The sequence below is a fragment of the Meles meles genome, chromosome 12 (genome assembly GCF_922984935.1).
Source record: "Meles meles chromosome 12, mMelMel3.1 paternal haplotype, whole genome shotgun sequence".
NCBI lineage: Eukaryota > Metazoa > Chordata > Mammalia > Carnivora > Mustelidae > Meles > Meles meles.
Window position 1 is genome coordinate 46,982,629 of NC_060077.1, and position 20,103 is coordinate 47,002,731.

Genomic DNA, 20,103 nt, shown 5'->3' on the forward strand with positions numbered 1-20,103 from the left:
GGCTTGCTTCAGCCTTTGCTCAAGCTTGGTTGGTTTGTGAGGTTTGTGAGTAATTCATGCTCCTAAGGGTAAGGATGCTGGGGGCTTTGTGAGGATCCCAGTTTCTGTAAAGGTGTGATTCCCACCCTAAATTTGTTTTCCAAGTTTACCTGGAATGCTCTTGAAGAACAACCAGGCCTTACCCTAGGCCTCCGTGGACCTGATCTGGGCCATAGGACTTCACAGCAGTTCCTGGTGACTTTTTTTTTTTTTTTTTTTTTTTTTTTTAGGATTATGCTAGTTTAGGGCAAAACACCAGCATTAAAACCCCTATTTACTTAGTAATTGTGTTTTTTTTTTTGTTCGTTGGTTTGGGTTCTTTTTTGTTTTTTGGGTACATGTAGCTTTGCCCTGTTTGGGGTACTTTGAAATGCTACAGATTCCTGGGCCCCACCCTGGATTTTCTGAGTCAAAGTCCCTGGGGTGGGGCTTGGAGAATTGTTTCTTTGAACCAGCGCCCCAGGTGAAATTGAAGCTTGTTGCCCTTGAGGTGTCTTCCGAACTGGGTTTTGGAACCACAGAGCTGGTTTCTTTTCATCGTATTTTGAACGGCTTAGCCAAGCAAAAATGAAACGTTGGTCCTCCATCCCAAATTCTTTTGGGCTTTTTCTTTTGCTTTAATGACCCAAGAAATCTGTTCAGAATTTTCACAAGGCAAAAAAGCCTTTCCGTTGTTTGTTGCAGATAGATGTTAAAGAACATTTGTAGCCTTTGTAAAGGTGAGCTCTTGTGCAAGATGATGTTGGTTTGTGTTTTGTTTTGTTCTGTTTTGTGCAGAGAGTTAGGTGTAATTTTAAGAGTCTCAGGTGGTAAATAGAACAGTTACTTACGTGGAAATGGAAAAATAAAGATTATTTATTCCTTATGTTCTAAGTCCTCAACAGCGCTTCTGTAGCAGCTAAATGAGGCAGAACGAGGTGCTGGTTTCTGAACGCGCTGGGGGAGCAGCCATCCAGGTTTTTGGCTTGGGTGTCAGTCTGGTCAGCTGAACTGGGGATGGCTGTGGGCTTCTGGTCACTTGAGTTTGTCAAGGTCAGCTGAAGCCTGGAAAAAGCCAGATTTGAATGATAAATGGCACAGGAATACAGGTATTTGCCCAACAATGGACTTGGGGACGTGTTGTTCCTTTTGCTTTCCTGGTTTTGTGATGTGAAATTTGAAGAAGGGTCCTTTGTGAGGCTGATCTGCCCTCCTCCGAGGGAGGAACGGTGGGAAGTCAGTGATGGGGTCTGGCTCTGGCCTGGCCTGCAGGAGGGACCTCAGGAGGTGTCGGCCGTACCCCAGGGCTTGGCTGGGCATCTCATCTCCCTTGAGAGCCCGCATGCTGGAGACAGCTTGCTGGCCCTCGCCCTTCGGAGGAATGCTCCATTCCTTGCTACAGGCCAGGCGGCAGAGCAATAAGGATTTTGGAGGTTGGTGGAGTTGGAGAGCAGTTCCATGGACGTCTTATGCTGTAAGCACCCCCAGCACTCCTTAGCCTTGGCAGCCTCTACCAGAGCCAGCCCTGTGAGCTGCTGACTGCAGGGCAGGGTGTGTGTGTGTGAGCTTGTGTGAGCCCAAGCCACCTCAAAGGTTTCCTGACACCTTTTCCCAGGGTAGGGGGGCAGATTGCCTGCCCTCCTCTCCTTACAGGGACCCCACTCCCCCAGGGTTCTCTCACCCGTTAGTCCATCATGGATGGCTCCAGCAACCCCTATTTGACAGGGCTGTCCTGGAGAACAGGTCCCCATGACAGAAAGAAGCCAGTCTGCTGCCTGCCCTTGGGTACTGTCCCCTCCATGAATAATGGTTGTAGACCCCGGCGGTCTCCCCAGGTGACTGCCAAGGAGTGCCAGTATGTGTGCCCCGTGGTCCCTGAGGACCCTCAGAGCCTTCTCTGGGTGGGCTGGGTCTTGGCGTGTGTCTGCTGAGGACCCATGAAGGGGACCTTGCTGGGGGAGTTGTCTCTGAGCTGCGGGCGGAAGCATTTTGGGAAAGGTGGCTGTGCTGAAAAGATCTGTCATTTTCCTCCCATTTTGGTTACAGTTTTGTAACATTGGAGGCGGCTGGTGTGGTAGGATTTGGGCAAGTGCTTAGGTGAGAAAAACAGTTCCCTGCGCATAGCAAGGTTGTGCCTGGTACTCAGCACACACCGCCCTGGTTGGGCTCAGCCTTTAAGCCTCTTTTGATGATGGGCCCATCCCATTGATTCCAGTGGCCCCATGGCTGACGTGGTGGAAATTTGTAGTTCAGGGTTATTTTACTTGCATAGGGTCATCAGAGCTACAAAACAAAGGCTAATCTTAGGCATACTCCCAGTGGAAGACAGGAAGGGGAGGGCACATGATGTAAGTGGCAACTTTAATGATCAGAACAGCAAGGAAGTCAAAGATGGTTGCAGTGGTCCACAGCAGACCTGCTGTTCTTTTAACTCTCCCCGCCCCTTCAGAAAGCAGCATAGGAGATGGTCAGTAGTAACCTTCCCAGCAGGCTCCTTTTTAAATCCTGATATTCCTGCCCTGCCCTGCATGTGGGGGCACCAGGTTCCCATGGCTGGTTCCTGAGCTACCCTGGCAGGAGCTGAGTGTTCTGGAGGGAGGGTAGTTGTCTGCTGCTGTGAGCAAAGGCTTGACAAGTGTCTCAGGGTCACATCAACATTTTTGCGGTGCTCTGAGGCCTCATGTCTTCCTTACATACGATAAAGCTACAGTGCTTTAGCTCTCTGTATACTTCTAATTTGTGTTCCAAGAAGACAGATCGTCCTGATGGTCATCAGGTTGCTGACTTGGCTACTGTATGACACAGTTTTGCGTGCTATTTTTTTTTTTTTAATGACTCAGTTTCTCTCTCTTGGTTTTCTGTGCGGTGTGTATGTGTTGGAGATGGAGGGAACGCAGTGTGTTGTTTTTTTTCCTCCGAGATTGGGAAGGCTGACTGCCATGCAGCCTCATATTAAAATAGCCTCTGTCTTGTTCTTTCAAATTCTTCTGTTTGTTAAGAAATGTGTTAAACTTAAATTTTTTTTAAACTTAAATTTTGATAGACAGTTGATTAGTTTTGTGCCCTTTGAACTTAAAGACAAATTTTCCAAGAAAGGTCTTACACGGTAAAATTTTCTTACACATAGAGGTTTACTGAAAAATAGTTACTCGGTTGACTTAAATAACATTTTCTTTGGCATTTATATTCTCTGGTGGATTGATTGTAAGAATATTTAAATCGTTCCTTGAATTCCATTTATTGACTAAATTACATTTTAATAGGTTTGTTTTTTTTTTCCCCGGACGCAAATAGGGAACATGTTCTGTTTTAGCAATTCCCAAATTACATTTATTTGTTTTCCAAATAAGATTCAATAATCTATAAATATCCTTACCCCTCCTATGATTTGTAACTAAAAACTAATAAAACTGGAGTATTACTCTACATATAGGTAAAATACATACATTGTGTATGTGTAATAGATAGTATACTATGTAGATATCACATATGTTTATATATATGTCTTACAGCTCAGTCCCCAGATTTTATAGATAAAAGGTATTTCACAATTTCCTTTGTGACAGGAAGAATGAATTTGGGGATGAAATTAGCAGTAAGACGTAATGTCTGCGAATAAGAAATCAGTGAATATATTTGCCTGCCTAAAAGTAGTTCATAAATAATTAGTCTAAAAAAAATTAAAAGCTACTTTAAGTTTATTATTAAAACTGCAACTATAATGTTGAACTCATCAAGAAACTTAAACATCCAACATTGGAATAAATGGAGATGAACTCTGTTAGACTAACCCTTGCTTTATGGTCCTTGCTGGATTTAAAAAGTAACTGTGCCCTGGAAGGCGGTGCTTCTTACAACGGAGTAAAACAAGGCACCTGATCTCAGATTGTTGCTAATGTGGTGGGTAGGGGTGGGGGAGCATATGTAGAGACTGACTGCCAGTCAGATGTGGAAGGTGCCTTAAATGAGGGTCACCTTGGAGTAGGAATCAAAAGGAGGGAGCGGTTGGGGGCGCCTGGGTGGCTCAGTGGATTAAGCCGCTGCCTTCGGCTCAGGTCATGATCTCAGGGTCCTGGGATCGAGCCCCGCATCAGGCTCTCTGCTCCACAGGGAGCCTGCTTCCTCCTCTCTCTCTGCCTGCCTCTCTGCCTGCTTGTGATCTCTCTCTCCGTCAAATAAATAAATAAAATCTTTAAAAAAAAAAAAAAAAAAAAAAGGAGGGAGCGGTTAATGCCGACCCCATAGTGGGAAATGGCTGCTCAGAGTACATTTGAATGAGTGGAATAGGACTTTCAGGGCAAAGGAAATGCTGGGCTGGAGCTCTGAAAGGAGCCTGGGCATCTGCACTGCTTTGAGGACATAGTTGTTAGTGTCCGTTGTTGCTGGAGCATTGGGTGTGGAGCCAAAGGCAGGAGGTGAGACGATGGTGTGAAGAAGTGGAAGGTACACCTTTGAAACAGGCAGAAATCAATAAAGGCAGCCTTAAGTGGGGCTCAGAGTGCCTTCATTTCTAAATGTGGATTTTTGTCTAATCCCCGACCTCTGTGTCTCTCTGTGCTAGAGTCCCACAATTAAAGCATTCTTCAGAAGATTTTGGTAATTGATATAAACAAATGCTTGCATACTCTTGCCCAGACATTCTACAAGCAGGGTTTCCCCCAGTAATTAGTAAGGAAAGGACTCCCTCTCGGAGCTGGTGGCACGCACTGGCCTCAGGGCAGATGCTGTAGGCCCTGGGCTTAACTGTGTCTGTGCCCACGGCTTCTGAGCGCGAGATGGTGTGGGCTGGCTGCCTGCTGAATGTTCTCCAGAGCGGACGCATACCAGGCAGGATGTGTTGGCGATAGGAAATGTTTCTGTACCTTTGTGGTTTGTTGCTGGTAAGAGACAGTTTCCACGAAGAGAGGCAGATGTCCTCAGCCTGAGACAAAGACCCCAATCTCAGACTGCACGTTGGCTGATCTGCCCGTTTGGGTGGGGGAAGCCTTAACTGCGGATGGGTCATTTTCTCGATACTAAATAGATGTCTTCCTTCCTGCCTCATTTATTCTCTGGGATGCTGTGTGCCTAGATGGACCGTTACATACGATAAAGCTACAATGCTTTAGCATTTAGCATTTAGCAGTGTCCCGACTGCTGTCCCTCCTTGGTTGGTGATAACTGCATTCAACGACCTCGTCAGAAGAAACAGTGCTTCTGAGCTGTGTAATACTAAAGCTCTGGCTGTAAGGGGTTTGAAAGAGTTAATGTGCACCCCAAGTGCTTCCAGGGTATCTGGGTGTCCTTAGAAGGCCTTGCGAAGAAAGGCTAGGTACTTTGTAGGTTAATAATTAAAGTTCTTTTTTATAGATTCTATGTGTTAATACTGGAAAATGCCGCTTCCCAGTCGCGTAGCTTGCTTCCGAAATTTAGACAACACTGTCATCTTCTCCAGGTGATTGGATCACGCTGGGATTTACTGTGGCATTCTGGTTGGTCACAAAATAATAATTCCGATTATTAGTGATTATTCCTACAATAGTTAAGTAGCTGAAAGGTACATTCATGAAGGACTCTCATGTGTACCGTATGAGCTGTTTTCACTCAGAGAAACTTGACTCTGCAGAGCAGTTCTGAATGAGGCTCCTGGAGGGGGACAAAAAAATGACTACTTGAAGTCTTCAGTCCGGTATTTTTTAACAGAAGCCTTTAGGTTGCAGGAGAGGAGGGCATTTTAATAGTGTTAGCCCTGCATTTTGTCATTGTACCATTGAGAAGCTCTCTCCCTTGTCCATACTTACCATTTACAAGATACTGGACATAGGAAAGCAGGTTTTAGGAAAGCAGAAACCTGGTTCTGCAAGTACTTTCTGTGTGTCAGGTGTTCTGTGTACATTCTCTCTTTCATTTATAATTATCACTTTACCTGTGGTGTTACATTTCTGTTTTGATTTGGGTTTGGGGGAGTTGGACTCAGGACAAAGTAACAGGCTCAAGGTTATGTATGTATTAAGAGGCAGGATTTGGACCCAGGTGTGGCAGTTGGTGTTACCATTGGCATACTAGATTTTTTTTTTTTTTTTACTACTTTTAATTCTTAAATTTAATTAATTTAAATTCAGTTCATTAACATGTAGTATATGACTAGTTTTAGTGTGGCATACTTGAGTAAGACGTGATAGGTGATAGTGAAATCTTCAGAGAGAAGACATACTTGCTTAAAGAAATCTGACTAATTTTCATTAGCAATTTGAGCATCAAAAAATCGTCCTGCAGGTGGGAAACAGGTGGGAAAATTTCACCAGAGAAGTGATTTGCTTGTAACCAAACCAAATCTGTACATTGTACAGATTTTCATGTGTTTCTAAATAACTTGTCTTACAGTACTAAGACCGTGTTAATTGGATAATAAAAGGATAATAGTAGTGAAATTTTTGTGGTGGATGAACCTTACGTGAGTATTGGAAAGGCTCTCTTAAAATACCAAATACAAGGTTGTAGTACTGAGATCCTTCTAATGGTGTGATTTCAGTCCGATAATGGTGAGTGCCACATTAGTTGGAATTGTTCACAATCTTCAATTTGCCTTCAGTTTGTTTTTATGAAATCATTGAAAAATCATTTAGTAGGCAAGTGTCCATTTCCCCGCAGAATTTATGGTCCACGATACTCTATTCTAAATGAATAAAAAGAGTTAAAAAGTCATTAATCTCCCACCAGGGTCTGAGCAAGTGCTGCAGTTAGGTTTTATTATTGCCTCATTTATAAGCCCGGATCCAGAGTGACTCCATAAGGTCACAGAAACCAGCTGGTGTTGAAGCCGGGGCTGGAACCGATGTCTCCTGCCTCCCCGTCCGGGGCCGTTACCACTCCCAGGGAGTTGACCAATCATCACAGTTATTAATATCCCACTTGCCACTCGCTACAAGCCATGAACGTAAATATTTTGTTGGCATTTTATCTTCACCCTCCCTACGTGCCAGGCTCCCTTTCTTCTTTCAGTTCCTTCTAATAACTCACGTTCCTGTCTGACCACATTGGCCTTTGCTGAGAAAGTCACACGCCAACCTGGCAGGGAACATGGAAGCATGTGGAGTTCGCATACTTTCATTTTGATCTGAAGGCCTTTTCTGGGCTTCCCCCTTTTTGTCTTGTCTGCTCAGCGCACGCCTGTGTGTTAACGGGGAGGAGAGCGAGGAGGAAGAGTTCGGGATGCCTTGCGCTACATTTAATTAATATCCAGTGCTTTTATATATGTATTAGGAGTCAGCCTAACTGTATCATCCTTTAAATAGTTTCTAATACATATATCCACGCAGTTTATCACAGGACTGTGGTTTATTTAATAAGTGACTCATTATCACAGTCTGAAAGCCCGAATGCTAGGTGAGGAAGAAGTGTGGGCAGCTTGTCCTGCGCCTTCTCAATGGCCTCAGGTTATTTAGAAGGCTTCATCTTAGAACACACGTTTCTCTGTAGATTACAGATTTCCTTGTAGTTTTTTCCCTCCCGCCCTGCCTCTATAAGAATATACAAATTGTCACAAAACATGAAATAATGTTACGGGAAAACATGGCCAAATTTAAGAAATCCTGGCTTAGAATGCTCTGAAATGTTACTGCTAAATGAATCTTCGAAGAAAATGAATTCCTTTACTGGAACAAAAGTAATTTATTATGCCTTTCATGGGTGTCTGCCAAAAGAGTTACTAGCAATATGAAGATCTAACGGATATGAATTAAATACAATCTGCTAGCTTTGTTCCTGCGGAGATCTACCTGTTAATTTTTTCTGAAATTTTAATATTTTAAAAAAGCATCTCCAAAGACAGGTATTGGTATATGCGATAATTCATAATTCGGCTCAGGTTGCGCCAGAGTCAGCACTTGGAAATTGTGGGACTGAGCACAAACAGATCATTCTGTTGACCTCAGATTTTAAGAAAGACTTGAAAAATAAATGACAGGTATTGATTGATCTTTGTGTCCTGTTGGGAGTCTTATGAGTAAATAGTCCCAAGTCAGTATCTAAGGATGTTTAAATTTACTTGCTGTGCTGCTCTTTCCATTGTTAACATGGTCTGGTTTCACTGGAGCTGGGGCACACACTTGGGAATCCTATTTTATCTTAACTAAGAACACACATTTTTAATTTAAAGCCCTGATGAAGCTTATTTTCTGGATTCTTGGTGAAGCCTCCGTAGGGTCTGAGGTTCATTCTGGGGGTTCACAGATTAGCAGCTGGAAGGAAACAAATTCAGGCATCCAGGCGCTAGTTCAGCTGTACGTGTGACTGTAGTAAGCTGCCAAGGTTTTGTAAAGCCTCTGTTTTCCTCCTCCTAAAGGGAAGAGTAATTCTACCATCTGGTCCCCCAGAGCATTGTGTAGCATAAGTGGGAGATGCCCGCAGACCTCTCTGAAGCCCAAGAAGAGCAGCACTATCTAAACATAATTTTGGAGTTCATGGCATTGTTTTTTCCCCGCCCCAAGACATTAGAAATAACTCCTTACATTTCTAACGGGGGAAATTAAGAGATGGAGACTCAATGGTATTAACAAAGTCAGCGTGGGTTTTGTTTTTTTTTTTTTAAGATTTTATTTGAGGGGCGCCTGGGTGGCTCAGTGGGTTAAAGCCTCTGCCTTGGGCTCAGGTCATGATCCCAGGGTCCTGGGATTGAGCCCTGCATGGGGCTCTCTGCTCAGCTGCTCAGCGGGGAGCCTGCTTCCCTCTCTGCCTGCTTCTCTGCCTACTTGTGATCTCTGTTAAATAAATAAAAATCTTAAAAAAAAAGAAATTTATTTGCGAGAGCGGGCAGGAGTGTGTGTTGGGGATGGGGATGGGGAGCAGCAGAGGGAGAAGCAGACTCCCCATTGAGCTGGGAGATTGACACGGGGCTCAATCCTAGGACCCTGACATCATGAAGTTGCAACCTGAGCTGAAAAGGCTTAACCAGCTGAGCCACCCACGCATCCCTAAAGTAACCACGTATTAAATACTTTTGTTTTTCTGATAGCCACAGCTTTTCATTCCTTGTGACACTTTGTACTTTCCCTTCATAATGCTGTATTGCAAATGCTGCCTGCATCTCTGGCCGTGGTCGGCTTCCTCCGATTAAGATGGTGAGATTAAGATACTCATCGAATTTGAAAAGCCAGTTCTGTTATAAAAGATCATAATTCAACAGGTTTAAATATTTCCCCAGGATCCTTTACAACTAGAATAGAGTCATCTGTTTGATTCATTTTAGAAGATAAACTTTTCCTTTAGAATGCCGGTGACTTCAAGTGATGGGACAAACCCTCTCCCCCACCATTTACATTTGTAATCAGCTTTTTAAAAAAAAGATTTTATTATTTGAGAACAGAGAGAGAGAGAGCAGAGGGAAAGGGAGACGCAAGCTCCTTCCTCACTGAGCCGGGAGCCCAATGCAGGGCTCCATTCCCAGGACCGTGAGACCATGACCTGAACCAAAGACAGACATTGAACGGACTGAGCCCCCCAGGCGCCCCTGTAATCAGCATTTTACTATTAGTCCAAGGTCATTTCATTACAAACTTGCTATTTGAAAGTGTATCGGTGTATAAAACAGTCTCCTTTTCCCAGGGTAGATTGTGTGCGTAGAATTGTTCTTCCCTCCTTAAAAAGGGCCTCATCCTGGGGTATGGATGGAACCTGGCCTACTGAGGCCCAGAAGGGGCGAAAGAATCCAAGAGGACAGTCAGTGAGCTCTCCATTGAAGAATTTGCTTGTTAAATCACACCAAAAATAACTAAAATAATTCTGCTAAAAACCGAATTAGGTCAGTGGCTGCAGGCACAATGACTCTCTTTGGGAGAGAAGGTGCTTAATGTTCTTTCGAGTTATTTGAGTTGATAATGGGAGACAAAAAGGGTTTTGTTGTGATTGACAATTCTAGGATTTTTACCCGGTCCTGGTGGAGATGGAACCCTAGTGTGTGCATCTTCTTGTACCACTTCACCTAAACTGTAATTGATGAACCATGTTTGTGTCTCCCTCCAAACTGAAATAAGTACAGTTTATAGAGTTAAAGTTCACTTATCTGAAAGTGTTTCTCCTTTGTTGGAATTTACACATGGTTATTTTTTAATTTTTTTTTTTTTTTTTTTTTGAGGTAGGCTGCTGTAAAGCACTGTGAGAGCCTAACCTAGAGGTTACAAAAGCAGAGAAGAGAGCGTTGGCCGTGAGGGATGGCTGGTTTTCCTCACACAAGAAAAAGCTGTAACCACAAGCTTGCTTAGATGTGTAGGAAGGACAGATCAGAGGCCATGGAAGCCGACAGTGAGTTCCAAGCTAAGGAGGCAGTGTGATGATCATCAAAGTCTTAGCTCCGGGAATGATCTCACACTCACCTCAACCTGCCTGGGGCTCTGTGTTTTGTTTCTTCCACTCAGGGCTCCATTAAGAGATTGTAACACAGAGGATCGAACACATTCCAGTAGACTCCTTTTTGGTTTCCTTCCTTTCAGAGATGAAATTGATGTTTGTAATTCACGAACTAGAGAAGCCGTATTATGGAATGGCTGTGTCCTCTCAGTAAGGTTTCCGTTGCTCTTATGAGTCGCCTCTGCAGAGCTGCTTTAGGAGCTGTCTCTGGGCCTGCCTGTAAGGGGAATGTGCAGTAGTGGAAAAGATAAGAGAACGGACAGGGTTGGTGAGCCCCCTGTGAGCCAGACACTGCAGGGCACTGACTTCAGGAGTTCATCATACTAGAAATCCTTGACTCTTCAGGGATGCCTTTGGCTCAGGCCATGATCCCAGCGTCCTGGGATGGAGCCCCATGCCGGACTCCCTGCTCAGTGGAGAGCCAGCTTCACCCTCTGCCTCTGCCTCTGCCTGCCTCTCTGCCTCCTTGTGCACTCATTCTCTAGTAAATAAACTCTAAAAATAAATAAAATCTTGAGTTTTCCAGATCATATCCAAAAGTTGTTGGCACAGGAAAAAAAAAATCGGTGTGATCTAAAGGTGAACTGTGTCTACTTCACAGGCTAGTGGACATTTTCCATGTGGGTGCCTGGCAGAAGCCTGGGTTGTTAGTCCCTGAAATCATTTATTCCTTGAAGAGGGAGATTGCCAGCCCAGCCACTCAGCCAGGTCTCCTACCTAACCTGGCCTGAGTTCAATGCTAAACCCTGGCGGAGTCTGGAGCTGATAACACATTCTTTCAACAGGAAGTGCCTCCATTTTCAGTTGTCTGTGGGAGGGTGGAGGGCAGATAAGCTGTGAATGGAAACACAGAACAGATTTCTGCCCCACCCTCATAATGGCACTTTGATCAGAGAAAGCGAGGACCTCTGCCTGCGGGAGCTGCCCACCCAGAGGAGGAAGGATGGTTCAGCTGTGGGCAAATGCTCCCCTCAGAGCGCCTGCAGGAATGCTGGCCGGGTTAGGTGGGTTTCAGTTAGTGAAGTGCCGGCTTTTTGTATGTTCAGATAACTGCCATCTGAACTAGGGTCCTTTCTAGGCTTTAACTAGATGTGGGAAAACATACTCTGCAATCAGATTTTACACTTAACAATTTTCTGGTATGTTCCGGGTCCAGGGTTGTAAGTTTATTTTTTCCTCCAAGTTGTATTGATTCTGGATAAGTTAGTTCTTGAACCTCACCAAAGAGGGAAAGACAGTTTAGACAAACAATTGGGACAAGCCAGGTTTCATAGGAGAGTTGTGCTGATTCTGGGTTTTTTCACACAAAATACTGGTCTCAAGAGTTGGAGATTCCCCCATTGTAGTGTGTTCAGTGTTTCAGCGTACCTGGAACCACGTTTCCTACATCAGTCAGGGTCCAGCCGGTGGCAGGTGGCATGGATGGGAAATGCTTTGGCGGGGGGTGCATGGGGGCCCCTTCTGGTCCTACTTAGTGCCTCCACTCAGATTCCTCCCTATTTCTTCATGCTACTTTGACTCTTTCCAGTCTGGCTCATCTCTCAAGTGCTTGTATTTCTGGTGCTAATGTTTTCAAAAACTTAACCCCAAAGTTAGACTGCTTTGTGCCATTTAGTGGAAGGTACTGATGGCTAATAGATGGTCTTCTGTCTGCACATGCTACTGGGTTCCCTGGAAACACTTTCCGTATGTGCATAAATTGTAATGATGACAGAATTTATATCCTGCTTTTCTCAGTTGACACTGCATTGCAGGATTTTTTCCACTTTGCTACGTGATCTTATTATTTTTCATAATTGCATAATAGCTCATTGAGCGGATGTACCTTGCTTTTCCAAACCATCCTATTACTAGGCATTAGATTATTTCCATGGTTTCCACTATTACACGTTAACCTGCAACGGATGTCTTCCCTTGTGGAGCCTTTCCCTTCCTTTGAATTCTTTCCTTACACATTTCCAGAAGTGAAATTACAGAGCTAAGTAGGGTATATAGTTCTTGGTAGCTTTGCTAACTGTCTTCCAAGGCATATACCAGAATATAGCCGGGGGCACCTGGGTGCCTCAGTGAGTTACAGCCTCTGCCTTGGGCTCAGGTCATGATCTCAGGGTCCTGGGATCGAGCCCTGCATCGGACTCTCTGCTCCACTGGGAGCCTACTTCCTCCTCCCTCTCTGCCTGCCTCTCTGCCTAGTTGTGATTTCTCTCTGTCAAATAAAAATACTAAAAAAAAATATATATATATATATATATATACATATATATATATATCCGTACTGGCCATGGATGAGGGGACTGGAGTTATCACAGTCTCATTTCATCACTATAATCTCATTATGTATCATTACATAAACATTTTTAATTAAGGTATTATTGATACACAAAAGCTGTATGTTGCAGTATTTCATGTTTAGATAGTTTAAATAGTTACAAATAAGGTTCTCAAGTGTTGGCACAAGCACTCGTTTTCTCCTGAGAAAGTCAGTCAGATGTTTTGATTTCAGATGAGCTGATAGGGGTCACTGATAATTTGGGGTTTGCCTGCCCTTTGATACAGGAGTCCTGGTCTGGCATATAGCTTAACATTTTTTTAAAAAAGATTTTATTTATTTATTTGACAAAAATCGAAGTTGGCAGAGAGGGAGGCAGAGAGAGAGGGGGGAAGGGAAGGAGGCTCCCTGCTGAGCAGAGAGTTGGACGTGGGGCTCAATCCCAGGACCCCGGAATCATGACCTGAGCTAAAGGCAGAGGCTTTAACCCACTGAGCCACCCAGGCACCCCTAGCTTAACGTTTCTGACTGAACAATGAAGACAGTAGGTACTTAAATTGGTAGCTTTTGGAATTAATGCTCAAGTGTTAAGAATAATGTTCAAGGTACTAGGATTTCTTTAATGTAGTTTATTTGAAGAAGGGCCATGAGCCTTTTGAAAGGCTAAGGGAGCACTTTATTTATTTATTTTTTTCTTTCCCTGAAGAGTTGTCAGTAACAATTAGAAGAAAGTCCTTGCTGAAGTGGATGGTTTTCACTTAGTTCTGAATGAATTCCCCTTCTGCTCCTGCTAGGTGATAGTGGAAACTCACCCGATGAAGGGCAGACTTGGGGAGATTAAATTAGGTCTATGCTACTTAGCAAGAACAATAAAATACTAACAATATTGCATACTTGTGTCATCCTTCTGTTGTCAGATACTGTTGGTAATGCTTTATGTATGTAAATGAATTTAATTCTTGCAATAACCTTAGGACATAGGTGCCTCTTTTCCATTTTCTAGGGATGCCTGGGTGGCTCAGCTAAGTGTCCATCTGGCTCTTGATTCCAGTTCAGGTCATGATCTCGGGGTCCTGGGATCAAGCCCTGCATTGGTCTCTGTGCTCAGAGCAGAGTCAGCTTGTTCTTCTCCCTCTGCTGTTCCCCCTGCTTGTTCTCTCTCCCTAAAATAAAATACTTAAAAAAAAAAAAAATTCCATTTTCTAGGTAAGAAGCTGAGGCATAGAGAGTTTTAAGTCTGGCCTTCTGGTTTACCTCCCATATTGTCTCCTTGCCTCCTTTGCTTATCCTCCTGTTTCAGAAGGCCTCTGGTATGTCCTATGTGCACTGCAAGGCATCACCACGCTCATCTTTTAGAAGCATTGAACTCTCACAGATCTACCTGATGGGTGATGGTGAAGGCAAGTTTACCAGGGAGGAGGCTTGGAGAAGAGGTGACCTTACTCAGTAGATGACTGAACCAAGGCTGCATACAGTCCATCCCCAGGAATCCTGCCCCTCTGATCCTTTTTTGACCTATTGCCCCACCTCCATATCTTCAGCACTCATTTGTCATTCATGATAGGCAGTTGATGATTGTTACTTTCCCAGTGTGTATGTGGCCTGGGAGCTTGTCCAGGGAGTGACTGTCTCTTTGGGGCTCATGGTCCCGGTGCCTGGCTCTCAGAAGGCACCTTGCTAATGTTTCCTGTTGCTGCCTGACCCCTCTGCTATCTCAGCCTGTCTGGCGAGGCGAGGTAGCCTGCTTCCTGGGCCAGTCCAGGTACCCTTTTTGTTTCAGAAGATAAACTTGGCTGTCAGATTTAGTGTTTTTTTTCTGGGATTAGGTAGATCAGTATGAGATTGGATGAATGTGACAAATTGTTTATAATTGCACACTTTTTATTAGTTGTCTAGTAGCTCCTTTCTCAAATCCTTTCGTAATAGAATGTCACCCTTTTGTCTGTTTCTTGGGTGAATCTGGGTCCATGTTGGGTTTGCTCACAGTGGAGTTTCTGGATTTAGGGATAATGTGAATTACCATATCAAACCCATTGCTCTGGTGTGTTTGAGAGGATTATTTCAGTCATTTCAAAACCTATTTTTAAGTTTCAGTCATCGTAATGACTTCACGAAATTTGCTTTCTTAGGCACCCAAAGCCCTCAGTTTAAGTCTCGTGTTAAAAAGAAGTTGGAGTGTGGTGGTACGGTTGTGGCTGGATTTTTATAAACCCTCATTTCGCCAGGAAAGAGGATTGGTGGGTTACCTGGGAGGGGGGGATGGGGAAGTTGGGATGGGCAGTTAGGAATTCCTATGGCCAGACCTCCTGGAGCCCTCCTTCCCAGCCTCATGCAGTTATGGTGAGGATGAGAGAAAACAGGTGTTCAGTTCCATGAAGAGCAGAATCACATAGACTTCCAGGCCCTGAGTGGAGCCAGAGGGGCTAAGTACCTTCTGTTCAGTGCATCCTGTGTCTGTGCCTCACGTTTGTCTGAAGTAGAGTCACATCAGCTCAGCCCAGCCAAAGGGATGCTTTTGATTCTGCCTATGTCAAACAACAAATAGCCAGTAATTTATGGGATAAAACCCTGAAAGCTAGGAAGAAGTAACAAGACTTCTGGGTTTTTTAGGAGGACGAAGCTGTGATTTTAAGTATGGAATCACGGCTAGATTTTTTTTTTTTAAATCTTCAGCTTTTACTTAATTTTAAAATAAATGACAGAGAACACAAGCAGAGGGAGATACAGGCTCCCACTGAGTAGGGAGCCCGATGCACTGCCCAGGACCCTGGGATCATGACCTGAGGCAAAGGCCGAAGCTTTAACTGACTGAGCCACCCAAGCATCTCTATTTTTTTTTTTTTAAAGATTTTATTTATTTGACAGAGATCACAAGTGGGCAGAGAGACAAGCAGAGAGGTGGGGGGTGGGAAGCAGGCTCCCTGCTGAGCAGAGAGCCTGGTGCGGGGCTGGATCCCAGGACCCTGAGATCATGACCTGAGCCGAAGGTAGAGGCTTAACCCACTGAGCCACCCAGGTGCCCCTGTTTTTCAGTTTTTTAATAAACTTTTTTTTGGAGTGATCCTAGGATTGTAGAGAAGTTGCAGACGTGCTGTTCAGGATGCTTTTGTCCAACTCATGGAAGGGACACTGGCCTGCTGACTAATTGAAGATGCTGTACCCCCACCTCCAGCCCCCACCCCCCCAGGGGCATCTGTCTCAGATTTGGCCTAGCAAGGCTTCTCTTCATGCCTTGCGGGTCTCCTGAGCCTGCTCTGGACCGCATATTCTCCGTGAGCCTCATTAAGGGTCTGTCTGACTTAAGGCGAGGTTCTGGGCTTTCAGGTCGAAAGGACGGGGCAAGCAGACACCTTGCTGAGCAGGGAGCCTGATCTGGGACTGGATCCCAGGACCCCACCCCGTGCCCCTAGATCCGAGGCACAGCATGCATATAAATGCAGAGGGAAACACCCCTGTGTTTCCTGTGTACCTGGCTGTCAGTGCTGCGTGTCGCTGGACGGAACCGTGGAATGTTCTGCCGTGTACTGGCTGAGTTCTTACACTGGAGGTGGTGTATGTGCCTGAGCTCAGATTGGTAAGGACGCTCCAGGAAGACGTGTTGTTGTTGACCTACTGGAGCTTCTTCAATCTCCAGGGGCACTGTGTGTGGATGGGGCACTGTCTTTCTGGGTGTTGTTCATGTCACTGACCCTGTCGGAGCCACACGGAGTGTGGGTGTCACGTTAGTCATGGCTAGATTTTTTTTTTCTTTTTAAGTCAAAGGCAACTTTTCTCAAACTGTAGTCTAAACATGATTTTTAGTTCTTTGGTTTGATTCTACTAAGTTACATCATGTTTTCTATTTGGCTTTTCTCATTTTGATGGAGGGAAGGAATGAAACGAGAATGGTGACCTTTGGCTTCAACAAATCATGACCACAATCATGACAGGTACTGGGTGTTAGTATGTTCTTTATAATGTGCTCTGCTTTCAAAATGGCCCGTTCTGCTTGCAAGAATTCAAGGTAAATGTGCTAGATATTAAAACCTGTGTACGCACGAGTTAATTTTCTATGAAGTTGGTGCTCAAAAATGTCCTTTATTAGGCCTTGCTGAGGTGCATAGCTTTTCTGAAACCTTTGACTTTCCGGCATAAGTACTAAGTGGTGGCTCTGCTGTGAGCGCGCGCGCGTCTGTGCGTGTGCGTGTGCGTGTGCGTATGTGTATGTGTGTGGTGTGCGTTGTACTCCGTTTTCTCTGGAAATGAGTGGATTGTGGGGGCATCATGGAGACCTGTTCACCCAGGTGATGTGGTTTGTCTCACTCTCAGAGAGCTGAGAGTTTGGCAATTTTTTACAAATAAGGCCTCCGGCCTGTGTCCAGCTGTGTGTTTTGCTGGGTGCATTTGGCTGGGTGATTGCTGCCATGAGCTCCCAAGTTCAGAGGAAAGTGTTTAGGAGTTTACACGGCCAGGCTGAGGCCAACGGCGCCACGTTCCGGCTGGCCCTACTGCCCATCTCCTTTGTCCCCAGGTTTTTCCTTGCAGGAGAGTGCTGCCTGACAGACTTAATGGATAACTGACTCTCCCCTTCTCTTTTCACTCTCTGTCCCTCTCTTCCGCCAGGCGGGCGCCTCGGTGATGTCTGGCACAGGAGAGAGCACTAATCCCGAGAACAGCGAGCTCAAGTACTCAGGTCAAGATGGGTTGTACATAGGCGTCAGCCTGGCCTCGCCGGCCGAAGTCACATCCTCGGTGAGACAGGATTCCTGGTGCGCCCTCGCCCTGGCCTGAGCCCGCTGCCCCGGAGCAGGAGGCCGCACGGCCTGTGGGCATTGGGTCGAGCCGGCCATACGGGGGGAGCATGCTGACGGAACATTCCTCGGATGCGTGATTTCCGTGCCTTTACTTTGAAAGAGATGTATTTCCTTTCCCTCGGGGGTAGCCTGCTCTGCCTTACCACCCTACCCCCGTCTCTGAAGAGCCCGAGAAAAGACGGAGAGCTTCCAGGGAAGGGCTGGTGCAGCCCACAGCCTGTTGCCTCCTCCCTGCCCATGGCCCCTTCCAGCCAGCCTGCCTCTGGGCCTGCCAGGGGCACCTCATGTCGTCTCCTGCGCCACTTCCGGAAACTGGGACTAGGACTGGGGCCTTGCCTGCGAAGGAATATTGAGAGAATTTTTTTTTTTTTAAGGTTTTATGTGTATTGCCCCAAATCATGTGCTTCTTCTGATCGGTTTTGGTTGTTTCAGAATTTCTTCATACCTTTTCCACACCTGAATTTCACCTGCTTTCATGGAGAAGACCATTTGAGGCCATTTGGTACACACACCTCTGGAGGCTGAGTCAGAACTGTGACTCAGTTCGCAAGACTGCGTTATGACTAACGTACACTGTGACTGACATTCTCTCAAAGTGCATATTGTGTGACTGATCTGCAGTCAGTCGGGATTTGTAAACAGGGTAGCAAACAAGATATTTTTCTTCCATGTAAACAATAATTTTTTTAAAAAGTGCAATTTGCGTTGCAGCAATCAGTGTTAAATCATTTGCATAAGATTTAACAACATTTTTTATAATGAATGTAAACATTTTAACTTAATGGTACTTAAATAATTTAAAAGAAAAAAAATGTTAACGTAGACATACTTAGACTTCTTCTACAACTACATCCCATTTCTGTATTTCAATTGTGAAAGAAAAAATATTTCAAGAACAAATCTTCTCTCAGGAAAATTGCCTTTATCCATCTGTTAAGAATTTTTATACAAGAAAACCAGGATCCCCTCTTCATTCTTACTGTGGAATATGTGCTGGAAAAATTGCAACAAAACTTGACTACCTAACAGATAACATTTGTAAATATTCTAGGCATCTGTACACACTACGATGAAGCCTATAGCGTGACTGACCCACAGGCAGGTTGGTTTACATTAATTTTTTTTTTTTTTTAAAATGGGATGGCTTATGGAAACTTACTTCTCCAAAGTTTTAAAAATAAAAAGGGTATTGTTTTGTCTTCTGTACAGTGAGTTCCTTCCCTTCTAGTTTCATTTGGATACTGTATGTGGGTAGCGATACTCACATAAAACAAGTGCTCGTGGTGTTTGCCTTTTGACTTTCCTTTGAATGAATTGTCCTTTTGGAGCTGCTTTCTTCTTGGTTTATTTGAAGTTGGCACATGGAATTCATTAGCGCCTTGAGTTTGCATTGGGGATGACTGTTACAAAAGTGGAAAGGACCCAGTGTCTGTGACAGTATCTGAGATTATAAGCGTTGTGGGTAGGGACTCATCCTTGAAAACATTTAGAGAGTCCAGAGTCTTTTCCCTCTGAATGAAAGACACTCAAGACCCAGAAACAATTGTTTTCCCTTCTAGTTCTCCTCTTGCCACCAAAGTCTCCCAGCTCATCTGAGGTTGAAGTCCTTAACACTCTCCAGAAGGTAGGAGGTGATCTGGACAGTCTCTTGGATTTCAGAAAACCAGGAGACTATTTCACAACATAAAACCAGGAGACTGGAATTTCATTTTGGCTCCTGAAATGTGGGACATGTTTTACTTCTTTCTTGTGCGCTGATAGTCATTCTATGTTGAGTCTTCAAGAGGGCGGAATCTTGCTTTGCGATGGGTAGTAGTGCAAGTGAGACTCCAAATTAAGGGGTATATGTGTCCGGGGAAGCCACAGAGTCCCACGTGTGCACCCTGATACCTCTACAGTGGGCTAGAAGAATGGTCTGATAGAGTCAGACTGCCAGGTTTCAGGTAGGTTCCTCCTCTGCCTGCACCGGCTCTCTGACTTTGGGTGAGTTACCCCATTTTCATTTTCCTCCTTGTTAAAATCTGTCCAGTTAGCATATAACTCTCAGGATTAAATGAGATAACCCATGTGAATTGCCCAGAGCAGTGTGGGCGCAGAGTAAGCATTAAGTGCTGACTTGGAGGGAGGGTGGCAAGTGCTTTAACCAGAAAGGGGTTTGGAATAGCTAACTTCCTGTGGGGTATTCAGAAGTGTATGGTCTGTGAGGGAATGGTGTCCCTTGACTCAGCTTGCATTTTCTGAACAAGTGTGGGGTGAGTGAAATGAGGGATTTCCTCAGCCCAGGGGGTGGCAGAGTTGGAGGGATCGAGGGAGGAGGCACAGGAGAGACAGTCCAGACAGTCTGCTGAGTTTGGCTGACTATTTAAAAGAATAGGGTTAGTCTGAAAGCGGAAGAAAATTGTTACCTGGCTATTTTTTTCCTCCTCTTTCTCTTCTGATTCTCATTACTTTGAGTGCTTTCTGATGGGTTGGGAGTTTGTTAAGAGTTAATAAGAGTTGAGTTAAATAAATAAAATAAATTGAGTTAATAAGAATTAAGAGTTGGTTGGAAAATGAATTAACTCGTTTTGGGGCTTTCAAATAACCTTTTTTCCTGTGGATGGTCTTAGATGTTGTTGCTTCCAAATCCAGCACACCATT

General features: G+C 44.6%; 1 protein-coding gene across 5 annotated transcripts in view; it reads left to right on the forward strand.

Annotated features, from left to right (window-relative positions):
- The window catches only part of GATA6 (GATA binding protein 6), a 31,418-nt gene extending 12,749 nt beyond the window's left edge, over nucleotides 1–18,669 (forward strand). For all 5 annotated transcript variants that reach the window (XM_046024500.1, XM_046024501.1, XM_046024502.1 and 2 more), the window contains exon 7: nucleotides 17,273–18,669. In XM_046024500.1, coding sequence (XP_045880456.1) covers nucleotides 17,273–17,440 — 168 coding nt within the window. In that variant the 3' untranslated portion in view covers nucleotides 17,441–18,669. The remainder of the gene's footprint in view (nucleotides 1–17,272) is intronic.
- The last annotated feature ends 1,434 nt before the right edge of the window (nucleotides 18,670–20,103 follow it).